We start from the raw sequence: 14,367 nt of genomic DNA on the forward strand, positions 1-14,367 counted from the left end.
TGGTTTTCAAATATAGCTGTGGGAGTACCATCAACAAAAATAATGGAGCAGGTAACTCTGGGGAACTTTCCAGAAACACATAAAACAAAACAAAACAAAACAAAACAAAACAAAACAAAACAAAACAACCTAGTAAAAACTGCCAGAAGCAAACTTACCAGAACTCTGGGTGATACTCCAAGGTTTACAGCAACCAAGTGAATGGATGGATGACCAGAAGAAAGAGAACTTAAAACCCAGTAGGAGATGTCACTCTAACTTACCTTATTCCCACCCACATCACTAGTGTGTCAGTGGACTTAAAAATGGTGGTCTTGTGTTAACTGTGTGAGTGTTCCTGGTTCTGGAGAGAGCAGAGTGGATCCTGCTCCCAAAGAATTAGTTTTTCTGTTTTGACCTGACTGGAGTTTCCCAAAAAGACTGACACAAGGAGCTTCACTCTATCAGGGCAAGTGGTTCAGTGAAGGTTCTCCCCAAAACACTGAAAGACCAATGAACAAGCTGATGCTACCAGGGGCAAAAAAACAAAAAACAAAAAACACCCCAAAGAAACCAACAGCTGGGGCAAACAACAGACATACAAAAGGCCTAAAAGAAAGGCTGGAGAGTGAGATCTGTGGGGGGGAATAAGGACTTTGAAAAGTTCCTGTGAATACTGGAGAATTTAGAAAGCGACATGCATACCCAGAGCAGGGAGCATGTTCAGGAAAACAAACAAACAAACACCTAAGACAATAAATTTTAACTTCTTGCTAATCTTTAGGCTCAGTGCAAGCGAGGAGGTAAAGGCTACAAGTACAATTGTAAGCAGCATGGCTAAGTGTAGAAGGAATGATTGAACACGGAGGCGATCTGCAAAGACCTGGAGAATTATTTTTTTCTTTCCTTCCTGTCCAGGTTTTCCATTCTTCTTTCCTTTTTTGCATAAAGCATTGAAGGAAATCTCTCTCAGGTCACTGGTTAACCGCTGAGATAATGGAAAAGAGACTTCAGTATTCAAGCACACCAAGGAATACAGTCTTTGTGAAAAGACTGTGGAAAAGTCACTGAACAAACTGTAGCCCACAACAAGCAAGAAACCCTGGATGTAATTGCCGCACGATAATATTCAATATGTCAAAATATCAGCACAGTGCTATGCCAAAGGGAGAGAGACTTCGGGGACCACATCCAACAGAGAACAGAGTCTTTTTTGGGGGGGGGGGGGTAATTCTCAAAGTCAGTTTTCAACAAAAAATTATAAGGTTTGCAAATAAACAAGAAAAGTATGGCCCAGTCACAGGAGGGAAAAAAGAGGAAGAAATTAACAAATTTATTCCTGAAAAAGCATGGACATTGGATTTACTAGCCAAACACTTTAAATCAACTGTCTTAAATACACTTAAAGAGCTCTATGAAACCATGAACAAGAACCACAGGAAACAAGGAGAATAATGTCTTACTTAACAAATTGAGGTTATTAATAAGGAGACAGAAATTACGATACAATTTTGAAGCTACAAAGTACAACCAAAATTAAAAATTCACTAGTGGGTTTCAAACAGCACATCTGAGCAGGTTAAATAAAGAATCAGCAAACTTGTGGAAAGATCAAATGAAGCCAACCATTTTGAGAAGAAAGAAAATAGAATGAAGAAAAATTAACGGAGCCTAAGAGACCATCAAATACACTAACTAATGTGCACTGTGGGAGTCCCAGAAGAAAAGGACAGTAAGAATATATAAAAAATGGTCAAAAACGTCCCAAATTTGACAGAAGACATGCAACTATACATCAAAGACGCTAAAGAAACTCCGAAGTAGAAAAAACTCAAAAGAGATCCACACAAGGACACCTTACAGTCAAACTATAGAAACCCAAAGAGAATTTTGAAAGCAGGAAAAAAGAAGTGGTTTGTCACATACGTGGGATTATCAATAAAATTAACAGCTGATTTCGTATCAGAAACCATGGAGGCCAGAAAGCAACGAGGTAACACATTTAAACTGCTGAAAGAAAGAAAAAACATGAACCAGGAATTTCGTATCTGACAAAACTATTCCTCAAAAATGAAGGAGAAACCAAGACATTCTCAGATAAATACAAGCAGAAGGAGTTTGTCAGTAGCCAATCTACCATAGAAGAAAATGCTAGAGGCTGAATTTTCAGGCTGAGTTGAAACAACACTACACAGTAATTCACAGCCCTATGATGAAGAGATAAAGATCTACAGTAAAGCTAACTGCCTAAGTTGGAAGATGCACACTTTCCGATTTTGAAACATACCTCAAAGCTACAATAATCAAATCAGTGTGATATTGGCATAAAGACAGAGATAGAAATCAATGGAAGAGCATCAAGATTCCAGAAAGCAATGCATACATATGTGGTCAACTGATTCTCAACAAGGGTCTTAATAAGACCATTCTACAGAGGAAAGAATAGTCTTTCCAACAAATGTGCTGGAACAACGGGATAGCTGTGTAATTTGGACACTTAGAGTTCATACCATATACACAAATTAACTTCATATGGATCAAACATCTAAATATAAGAGCTGGAATTATAAAAATCTAAGAAAAAAAACAGGGGTTAAAACTTTACGACCTTGGGTTCAGCCGTGGTTTTTTACATAGAACACCAAAAGCACAAGGAACCAAACAAAAAATGGATAAGCTGAACGTCATCAAAATTAAAACCTTCTGTGCATCAAAGAACACTATCAAGAGAACGAGCCAACAACTCACAGGATGGGAGGAAATATATGCAAATCATATACCTGATAAGGGATTAATATTCAGAATATAAGCTCCTACTATACTCAACAACACAAGGATAAATGACTGAATTAAAAAATGGGCAAAAGACTTGAGTGGACATTTTTTCAAAGCAGATAATACAAATGGACAGCAAGCACATAAAAATCAAAACCACAGTGAAAAACCACTTCACATCCATTGGGTCGGGCATAATAAGAAAAAAAATGGAGAATAATCAGTGTTGGTTAGGAAATGGAAAAACTGGAACTCTCACACATTGTTGGCATGAATGTAAAATGGTGCAGTTACTGTGGAAAGCAGTTTGGTAATTCTTCAAAAAGTAAACGTAGAATCACCGTATGACCCAGCAATTTAAATCCTAGGTATATAACCAAAAGAACTGGAAGAAACAGGGATTCTGACAAACGCTTGTACATGAATGTTCATAGAAACACTATTCACAACAGCTATAAAGTGGAACCAACCCAAATGTCCCTCAACCGATGAACAGATAAGCGGAACGTCCTATAACCATACAATGGAATATTCGGACATAAGGACTGGTCCATTAGTACGATGCAGATGAACCTCAAAACCACGCGAAGTGAAAGAAGCCAGCCACAAAAGGGAACATACTATATGACTCCGTGAAAACATCCAGAACAGGTAATTCCATAGGGACAGAAAGTAGACTAGAGGTTGCCAGGGGCGGAGGGAAGCAGGGAATGGGAAGTGAATGCTTAATGGGTACGAGGTTTCCTTTTGGGCAGGTGACACTGTCTTGGAACTACACAGAGGTGATGGCTACACAGCACAGTAAATATACAATATGCCAGCTGCAACTGAACTGCATACTTTAAAAGGATTAGTTTGGCCGTGTGATTTTCACCTCAATGAAGAAAACTGTAGGTGCTCTCACCACACTCTTTTACATATATATTATATAGCACAATGTGGAGATGGTAGTCTTAATACCTATAAACGATCTCTTGCCGTGGGCAGGTGGCTGGAATTGTCCATGGTATGGACTCCAAAATAAAATTTAGCACTAATTATAATTAGAGATGCTGAGATCCCACCGTCAGACTCAAAATCTTTTGGGGGCAAGCCTGAGAGCATCTCTATAGTTTAGAACATACGTGACTGATCATAAAGTCCACCGAAGCAGGGAACACTTATATTTATCTATGTAACTCCAGGAACAAAGTGTCTGACCCATAAAGTATCAGAATAATTTTTTATTTTTTTTTAACGTTTATTCATTTTTGAGAAAAAGAGAGAGAGAGCAAGCGAGTGAGCTAGCGAGCCAGGGAGGGGCGGAGAAAGAGGGGGACAGAGGATCTGAAGCAGGCTCTGTACTGACAGCAGAGCCCGAGCCCAATATGGGGCTCGAACTCATGAACCATGAGATCATGACCTGAGCCCAAGTCAGATGCTTACCGGACAAATCACTCAGGCGCCCCTAGAATAATTTTTTAAAAATTGAACTGAGCTAATGAAACTATACATTTCTTCTAAGACCGAGCTAATACAGTAACCACCTAAATATGGTTAATATAAACTGAGATGTGCAAAAACTGTAAACTACACACTGGATTTCAAAGACTTAATGTGAAAAAAACATGAAAAATCCCAGGAACTTCTACAATGACTACATGTTGAAATGATATCTGGATATACCAGGTTAAAATTATTTTCATCTATTTTGTTTTACATTGGTATGACTATAAAATTTTAAATGACATATGATTTGCACTATATTGTCACACTTCTGAAAAACTAATCCCTTATAATATAGAAACCAACAAAAAACTCCAGACACAAGTGACAAAGAAGTGATCTATCAAGTTTGCTTTCCCCCTTGATTTGTAATGAAAACCTGCGTTCTTTTTGAGTTGAGGTTATTTGTATAAAATAAGTTGGAAAATTTCCACTGAAATGAATCTTAACCCAATCCAATAACTACATACATAAGAAAAACAAACTCTAGAGAGTTCAAATAACTTGCCCAGTATTTACATCAGTGTCTAAATGACAAAATGGGGAGCATATAGGTCTTTGCCATTTATTCCACAGCTGTTTCAACTTTATCCAACTATGAATAAAATATCACAGAACTGGGCTTCCAATGGCCTGAGGAAAACAACTATTACAACCTAGTAGTTCTAATACTGGCTGTACAGTAGAATCCTATGGGAAACTTTTTTTTTTTTTTTTTAAATACTGATGCCTGGATCCCAAACTTGAGAGGTTAATCAATTATTTTTACACTGGGAAGGGGGCCTGGGTGGTTCAGTCGGTTAAGCGTCCGACTTCAGCTCAGGTCATGATCTCACGGTTCCTGAGTTCAAGCTCCGCACTGGGCTCTGTGCTGACAGCTCAGAGCCTGGAGCCTGCTTTGGATTCTGTGTCTCTCTCTGTCCCTCGTCTGCTCACGCTCTCTAGCTCTCTCTCAAAATAAATAAACATTAAACAAAAAAAAATTTTTTATAAAAGCTTACCTTACACCAGGAGATTCTAATGAGCAGTCGGAACTCAGAACCACTACTAAGAAGCAAGCATAGGCCTATTTTGAAACAATTTTTTAGCTACAATCGAATAAGCAGATGACAAGGAGAAAGCAATCTGGTTTTCAAACCATGGCTGCTTTGAGTACCAAAAAGAAACACCTGATGGTGATACGCAGCCCATAGGCATTGGTATATAGGTGAACTTGTTATCGCCAGTATCTGCCGGAATTGTTACATATTTTAAACATCAATCTGAAATCTTGTGTCAATCCAAGGGAGCACAAAGAAGATGGTATTATTACTGTTGGACAGAATTTTAAGTTTAAAGCCAATGTAATGCATTTAACAAATGAGGGAAAAGACCCACAGAAGGACATGTGACTTGCCAAAAGTGACAAGCCTAGTTAATGGAAAGTCCAGACCGGACACCAGGGGGAGTCTAGTAATGTCTTCACATCAAATGTTTTGTGTGAGCTGCGTGCTGCAACCCAATTAGAGAATTACAACTTATACTTTCTTATTTAAATGAAACAGAATGGAACAGACTAGGATATGTATTATTTTATGAAGCTGTTCTTGTATACACGTATGTGCACAGTCATAATATAAAATGTATTTCTTAGTGTGATCATGGCAAAAAAAAAAAAAAAGTTTAGAAAAAACGGTATCCCATCATCACTCTGCAGTAGACAGGATCATTAACAGTCTCTAAGCCACAGGGACTTGCCTAGGAGTGCTCCAAAGACCCCTTTCCAGATGAAACTGCTATTGTTTTGGGACGACTGTAATAAAAAATGATAAAACAAAGGGGAAAAAATCTAATAAAAGTCAAACCTTAACAACAGGGGTAATCCTTCCAGTTTCATTCACTGTAAATGAAAAGAAATCTCGTTCTCTTTTGCATGTTTCATATTTTGGCTAATTCTGTTTCTCAAATGTGGGAGATAACGTTAGTTCATAAATGTTACCTGGTGTTCTGCTTCCTGGAACTTTCATGTATAGTTGAACTGTGTTCATGCCCAGTATGGTATGACCAACGTGGCTTAGAAGATTTCCTGCTGATACGACACGCACAAAGGCAGGAAGTTTAGTCAGCTCATGTAGCTGCAACTTCCACCTGCAATAAAATAACAGATCAAGAGTGAAACTCTGCTACAAATATTTGTGGACATTAGCCATTTCTTCAAAAACTTTGTGTCGCAATCAGAAAAACAATGAAATATAGAAATACTGTCCTTTTGCACAGGAAACACTCAAATGCTTAATTTTCCAATTTTTCCAAAGAAACCATACTGATGAAAAGCAGCATAAAAATTACCGAGTAAATGCAAGAAAAAAAAAAACTGACTTATTTTTGTAATTGTTGTATAATTCTATTCTATAAAATGATTATATACTATTAATCATAAAATACAACTTTATGACTGTGTAATTAGCATAGAATCAGGGTCCTGATGAAAATCTGTACAAGAGTTTTAAGTTGAAGAAAATAACTTAACCGCCAAACCTAGCAAAAATAGTTCATCTAAAACTTGTGTATCAACTTAGAAAGATGACAAGGAACGAAAGAGAAAACTGTAGACAATTCTGTGTCTTGCAGAGGATACCTCTTTGCATCAGTTCACAAAAATACTAGTACTTACTTTTTGTCATCAGACAGGTCAATGTTGGTCCCAAACTTTATGGTTTTAAAGGGTCCTTTCCTCCTCCTACCAGAACTTAAAAAAAAGAGAGAGACAATATTAGAGGCATGCCTTTTAAACAGAAATACTAAGTGGACAGTACAAATGACTTACTTATCTGAAGATGTAGATTCACTGTCTGAGTGGTCTTTATGGTGACTTCTTTTCTCATTTTCTTCCTATAGATTAAGCACAACACATTCTAGCTTAGTATTCTACAACCAGCTATCCTTTCCCATCATACAACTGAAAAGTTCACATATAGGTGATGGTTTGGAAGCTAAATTTCTATAGGCCTCTTTCACATGAAAATTTCTTCAAAGACCACACATTAAATAAAACCCAGGAAAAGTCAACACTCACCAGCATGGTATCCAACCTCCTCAGCCACAAAGTTATGTTAAGAGTTCTTTCTTAATAATATTCTTCTATACGGGAAAAAACTACAGATTCTCATTCTTGCCCCATTTTTGAGAGGAGAGAATTTTTTTTAGAGAGGCCTAAGAAGTATCCATCTTGATGATAAATTTCCTAAACTAGCAGAGGTGTGCGTGCGTGTGTGTAGCTATGTATGTATAAGGGTGAAGGGTAAGACGCTCTTGATTTGATAACGGACAAATGGAAGAAGTTCTCCCTGGGTTAAATCTTTCCTTCTGCAATGAATTATACACGAATGATAACACACTTACAGCTTTAGTAAGGAAAATAAGTACTACGTAAATACAGGTGCTTTTCAATGCAAATATTACAATTATTTACAATTTGGGGTCATAGATATGGTATCTCTTAACACTGCCCTATGATTTAAGTTGACAATACTTGGGGGGGGGGGGGAGGGGGGGATGCCTGGCTGGCTCAGTAGGTTAAGTGTCCAACTTTGGCTCAGGTTATGATCTCACGGCTTGTGGGTTTGAGTCCCACATCTGGCTCTGTGCTGACAGCTCAGAGCCTGGAGCCTGCTTCGGATTCTGTGTCTCCCCCTCTCTCCGCCCCTCCCCTGCTCACACTCTGTCTCTCTCTCTCTCTCTCTCTCTCTCTCTCAAAAATAAACATTAAAAAAAAAAAAAGACAATACTTGGTACATTTTGGCCTCCCTCCCTTTAAATGAATGTATGGTTCCTAAACATTCGTCAGATTTTTCACAGGTAATGGTCCATGCCTCAAAAGCACACAAAAAGGCATCTTTTCTTTGGTTATAGATCCCACCCCATATAAATACTCTGCCTCTTATTATCTTTGCTTTTCAACTCCTCCAAATTTTCCTTTGGTGATCTCTGAATCGTATTATTTATCCTATTCTGAACATAATACTACCACATAGCTGAAGTATCTCAGAAGTCTGAACTAGAGATTTATATGGACAATTAATTTTTCTGTTAGGACACAGAGAATGGCAGTGAGAAAGAAAAACAAATACACAATTCACAGGTACAAATGTTGCCTTCACTGAAAATGTGAAACTCGGGACAGGATTTTAAACAGATAAGCAAATGTAATGAATTACAAATTAAAGACTTCCAGGCACGTATTAGGTTTCAGCTGTAGGATATGTACAAAACAACTTAGTACAGACAAGTGTCTAAGTGTCTAAGTAATACACTTAATAAACTCATTTTTTGTGGAGATCTTATCTTTACTTTGTGGGAGAATTCACAAAGTCCTCATTGTAGCGCTAAAGGATTTTAGTAATGATTCAGGCCTGAGTCTTTGAATAATAATCCTCTGATTATTTTTCCGTTTTGTTTTTTAATTTTCTGAGCCTGGGTGGCTCAGTCGGTTAAGCGTCCACCTTCAGCGTAGGTCATGATCTCTCCGCTCCCAAGTCCGAGCCCCCATCAGGCTCTGTATTGGCAGCTCAGAGCCTGGAGCCTGTTTCAGATTCTGTGTCTCCCTCGCTCTCTCCGCCCCTTGCCCACTCACACTCTCTCTCACAAATAAACATTAAAAAAAAAAATTTTTTTTTAATTTTCTATATACTTTGAAATAATTTATCCTCCCCCTCGGGTTTCTCTCTCAGACTAAGACTGGTGAGAATAACACTGATGCTTCCTGGAGGAGTTATCCATCAGATAATACTAACCTGGTAGAGGAGAAAAATGGGGAGGCACAAGACTAGGAACTTTGCAAGCACAAAGCAATCTTGAGACTCCCTTTAGCCTCTGTATCAGCGGTTCTCAATGAGGGGCAATTTTATCCTCCGAGGGACATCTGGCACGTCGGGAGACATTTTTGACTGTCATAACTGGGGTAGAAGGTAAGGGGCGTGCTACAGGCATCTAGTGGGGAGAGGTCAGGGATGCTCCCAAGCATCCTACAATACGCGGGACAGCCCCCCACAACAATGTATTATCCAACCCAAAATGTTAATAACGTCAAGATTAAAAAACCTTGCCCTCAACCGAAACATCCCAGGGATGAGGGAGACCTCTCACTAGACAGTAACAACATTTATTTTAGCAACCCACAGGCTTGCTTAGACTTTCCTAAGAGCAAAGTGGATAGCACTTACAAGGTATTTTATAGAACTATAAACTAACGAGATGCTTACAAAAGAAACGTGCCCTTTCAAAATAAAATAATATAAAACATGAAAATAAACTATTCTTCAAAATAAAACAATCTTCAGGGACGAAACACTTACCCTCAATGATTCCTGGAAGGAGGAGGCCTGGTACTGTGCATACTTAGCAATTGTAGTATGAGATCGATTACTTTCACAATGCCAGATTTTCTTCGTTCCAGTAGGATCCCAGTTTTCATCTGCCGGCTGCAACAACTGTGTCCTCACTTCCACCATATGCTCATTGTTCGCTTCCACCAACGTTTTGGTAGAGAAAAGTCCCAGGTCTTCATAAATAAATGAATGCAGTTAATAAAAGAAAATTACATTTGGAGTAATAGATTGAGAGTGCTTTTATTAAGAAAAGAGGAAAACGTGTGACAGCATTCCATCCGGTTCCCATGAAAACCAACCAGGGCCTCTGCACGCCCTGAGCTTCGTGCCAGGTTTACACGAGCACACAATGAAGCCCGGGACCTGATAATCATCATGCCGCCTTGTGCAGAGGCGGACTCAGGGGGCCAGGCACCGAGGTTTCACTTATCTGATTTCTTCAGGTGCAAGGAACTAGCAAGGGGACTACAGCACTGATCTGTAGCATCACATTTTATCTACATTTCATATTAAAAATTCTTTCATTAGATAACTTCATCACCATTATAATTATGTGATCAGACCAAAATAAAAGCTAAATTGAAAAAGCACCAGGAAATCACCAGGAACTGGCATCATGACTGTATCTTCATACGATAGATTAAAGAATTGATACACTAACACACACACCCAGGAAAAGAGTAAAACGAAAATGTGAAAATGGAAAAAATCAACAGAAATAAGTTTCTGTCAGTGCTTTACAAGTTATAGATAGCAAAAGAAATTTTAAAAAGTTTCCTTTTTCTTATTTAAAGCTTACCCAACTTTAGAGCTCCGGCAAGGCCACGTATTACTGTAACAGGGTTGTTTGGATTTGTACAAAATTGGTGTAATGGAGGAAAGAAAGCATCACGTTTATTTTCCAACTGTAAAATTAAAACATATGGTTAGATCTCTTGAAAACAGACCTTTTATGTAAATATTAGGCCAAATTCATATTTTTTATTTACTGCAATTTCAATAATGTACCCTGTAATTTCTATTTTATATTTTGCAGCATTTTATCACTGTCTTTTGATCCTAACTGTAATTAGATAGTGACCGCATACATTTCTTTTGTCCATTGTATCTTGAAGAAAATACATGAGAAGAAATAAAATTGCAACTTCAAAATCAAAGTGCTTTAAAATATTTTTTGACTTTAAAAGGAAGAGAATCCTTTCACATGCTACAAAGTAGATGAACCTTGAAGACATTACGTTCAGTGAAACTAAGGCAGTCACAAAAAGAAAAACTGTGTATGATATTACTTATGTGAGGTATCTAAAGTAGTCCAATGTATAGAAATAGTGGTAGCTACCAGGGGCTAAGAAGACCAGAAAAAGGGAGTTGCTACTTAATGGGTATAGAATTTCAAATTTGCAAAATGAAAAAGTTCTGGAGAAGTGCTTTGCAACAATGAGAATATTTCTTAACGCTACTGAATTGTATACTTAAAAATGGTTAAGATGGTAAATTTTATGTGGGCTTTTTCATCATAAAAAGAGAAAAGAAAACCACAAAGAAGTGGTTTTTTTTTTCCCCCTCTCAGACTTCAGTTTGAAAGGTTTATTATATGTCTATCCCCATGCTTCCCTTACATTCTGAAGGATCAATAAATATGGGTTGGAGGAAAAACTAACAGGGTTTAACATCTGCCTCTAGAGGGCAAAGACAGGGCCAAATCCCCCAACACAAACTTTACAGTTTGAAACTGTTTTCATTTGGGGTAAAAGTGGGAGGATGGAAGGAAATGGGGGAGGAGGACCTACTTGGGAGAAACAGAAGAGTTGCTTTGACTGAACTTTTATCAACTTCCTACATCAGATGTCTGAATGCCCTTAAAGTAAAACTTAACATCAGGTTTTAAATAATCAAACTTTTTAAAAATGACATACCTATTATCACATTTTATGTTCTCAAATGCCTTTTTTGAAGGTAACTAAAGCTGCATAAAGCAGAATGAATGTTAAGGTTCGAGCAACTGGGATTTAAACCCCAGCTTAAATTACACTTTTAGGTAGGTTTGGCCTAATGGGGGGGGGGGGGGGCAGGAAGAAGTATTTCTCACTACTTTAATGTAATCGTGGGAATAGCTCAGAAAGTATGTTTTACATGCTATTATGAAGTCTTTGTGAATATATCTTTTCTCCCCCCAAAATATTCAAGCTACTGCCAATAATTTTAATGTTTCCTAAAGGGCATCCATATTAATTTAAAGCAAGATCTTATGAAAGACAGGTAGATGCAAACACTGGTTTGATTTATTTCTAGTCAGTCAATTCAGACTCACATAAATACTAGGTGTAGGTGGATTCAACTTGTCCTTTGGCAAGGGAGGGTATGGTGACGATGGTGGTCTTGGAGGCGGACATTTATCCAATAAAATGCTACTGTTAGATAAGCCATTTTTACCTAGATTCCTTAAAAAAAGAAGAAGGGAGAATAAATCAGCTGTACATTTATTTAGAAAACAGAAAAAAAAACATTCCTGAATTAAGTCCTAATTAAGTTACTGGGTAGTTGCACAAATCCATGAGATTTGGATCAGAAAAAACAGAGCAATGTAATTAATTTCAGCAAATACTTAGCTTGATTCCTGTATTTCCATTGAAGAAAAATAATAGACAAGATACTACAACACATGAATTACTGATGACATCCCTTATTTTGCTCATAATTTTCCAATTTATGTTCTTCACCTAAAGAACCAACGCGAACTCTAATTTCCTCTCCACCATCTTCTACCATCAGATTCTTTCCATTAAATGTGAAAACAATAACTTGACAAAAAAGGTCTAGATAATAGTAAAAAAAAAAAAAAAAAGAATGTTATCTCTCTTCCTATGTCTCATCTCAGCAATTATCACCAGAATATCTTTGTGGTAATCTGCAAACCTGAAATGATCTCTTCTTTTTTGCCTCTCAAATCTGTAAAGAATTTTCTGTGTAACTCCTTGGCTACTAAAATTCAGCAAGATTCCAAATGAGGCATATAGTTGCTATCCATTCTCTGATACTCTATATAATCATTACTTACTAGTAGCTGGGGTTTCTTTTCCTTAAATGAATTAAAGTATCACATTTGGTAAGTTATAAATTGTTAAAATATGGTAGAATCATTTCCAAAATATAATTCTTTTAGTGTTAAAATTTTTTTTTCCTATTTCTTAAAGTTTCTGCTCAACTTGAAAATCAGCAAGATGCAATTTTGAGCTTACAATTCATTCCAGGTTAACTTCACCCAGTTATTACAAGTTCAAAAATTATCAATGCATTATAAAATAGCAAGTATCCTTAAAACATTAAAGTTTTAGTTAAGAATTCAGAAATTGTAATTATGGTGGGGAGTTAAACTTAGTATTTACTTATCAAAGAAGGAATTAGCAATTTTTCATTGCAAATTGTAGAATACAGGTTGAAACAAAATTAATTTTCTGTATTTTGCTGTTTTTGCCAAAGAGAAAAAACCTTACAAATCAGCCTGTTTTGGTTGGCCTTAATGAACACAAAGGCTTGAAATTCCACTGCTACAAACTTTTGAGATGTTACACTAAACAGCATTACAGGTGTCGCTTTCTGAATTTCCTCACCTATAAGTCCAAGTGAAAACAAAACGGTTCATGGCAGGCTTCAAAGGAATAATGACTAAAGTTTAAAATCACTGATTTTTTTTTGAAGTATGTGAAATGGTTATTATTAAAAATTATTAATAAAAATTATTAAATATTATTATTTTAATATATTATTAAAATATATTGAGTGAAATATTGTTAAAAGTTATTATTAAAAGTTGTTAATAAAAGTTATTATTAAAAGAAATTTTAGGTTCAACTAACAATTCAGGTTAAAGGTTAAATAAATGAATATTCTACCCACAACATCTCTCATCAAACCACGAGTGGCCTGTACATTTAAAGATAGCCACGATACATTTAAACTTTTAAATTTAGGTGTAAAATCAGTACTAATTTTGAACTCCATGGAAGTAGAAAATAGGTGGTTAACACTGGTAAAGAAACAATTCAAGTATTACCATTAAATCAATGCAAAATAGACCTTCACTTATGATACACATATAAATAATTTTCATGCTGAACTGCATATCTGCCACTCTTTCACCTTGAGATGTAAACAAAATATGACTCCGAATACATAAAATTTGTTTCCTAGAGCAGGAGATGGGTGTACCGTCAAGTTCACGATTAATATTTTAAGGAACTGGAAGATTTGGACCAAGAATTAAAACTGCACCAGGAAAGAGTATCTCATGCTAATTAAACATGGCACCAAAATTTAAGCTTCTACAACATTCTGGACATTGAGAGATGAGACTAGAAAACGGGGTTTGATAGATGAGCAGAATTCTGCCTCCATCATTTCTACAGTTCTGTAACAAAAGAAAAAAGGGAAATGGGAAAGTAAAATAATGTAAAATGCAGCTGCTTTCATTTTTAAAATAGAAGAGAAAAAGGTGAGACATGACTACGGGAGCTGATGTTGAGTCAACCATCAAATGGTGCAACTATAATTTTAAATTACAAAAGCAGCAAAGGTATTGTAGGCGCGCCTTTTGATGTATGGCTCTGGCCAGTGTAACACTATAATGGACCAAACAAGACTCAGATTAAAAATAACCAACACTTTAAAAAATAACTATACATGTGAAAATAACAGGGTAGTCAGAATAAACCATGTAATCAAATTGTATCTAGCAGTTTCTTACTGTACTGCAAACACGGAC

The 14,367-nt window shown here is 36.7% G+C and overlaps 1 protein-coding gene across 9 annotated transcripts in view; it reads right to left on the minus strand.

Annotated features, from left to right (window-relative positions):
- The window catches only part of KDM6A (lysine demethylase 6A), a 207,132-nt gene that overhangs the window by 23,082 nt on the left and 169,683 nt on the right, over nt 1-14,367 (minus strand). For all 9 annotated transcript variants that reach the window (XM_081793061.1, XM_081793059.1, XM_081793066.1 and 6 more), the window contains 6 exons: nt 11,917-12,046; nt 10,405-10,510; nt 9,573-9,778; nt 7,046-7,110; nt 6,893-6,967; nt 6,218-6,366 (listed from right to left, as the gene is read on the minus strand). In XM_081793061.1, the coding sequence (XP_081649187.1) occupies nt 6,218-6,366; nt 6,893-6,967; nt 7,046-7,110; nt 9,573-9,778; nt 10,405-10,510; nt 11,917-12,046 (731 nt within the window). The remainder of the gene's footprint in view (nt 1-6,217; nt 6,367-6,892; nt 6,968-7,045; nt 7,111-9,572; nt 9,779-10,404; nt 10,511-11,916; nt 12,047-14,367) is intronic.

This window comes from Panthera onca, chromosome X (genome assembly GCF_046562875.1).
Source record: "Panthera onca isolate mPanOnc1 chromosome X, mPanOnc1 haplotype 2, whole genome shotgun sequence".
Classification (NCBI taxonomy): domain Eukaryota; kingdom Metazoa; phylum Chordata; class Mammalia; order Carnivora; family Felidae; genus Panthera; species Panthera onca.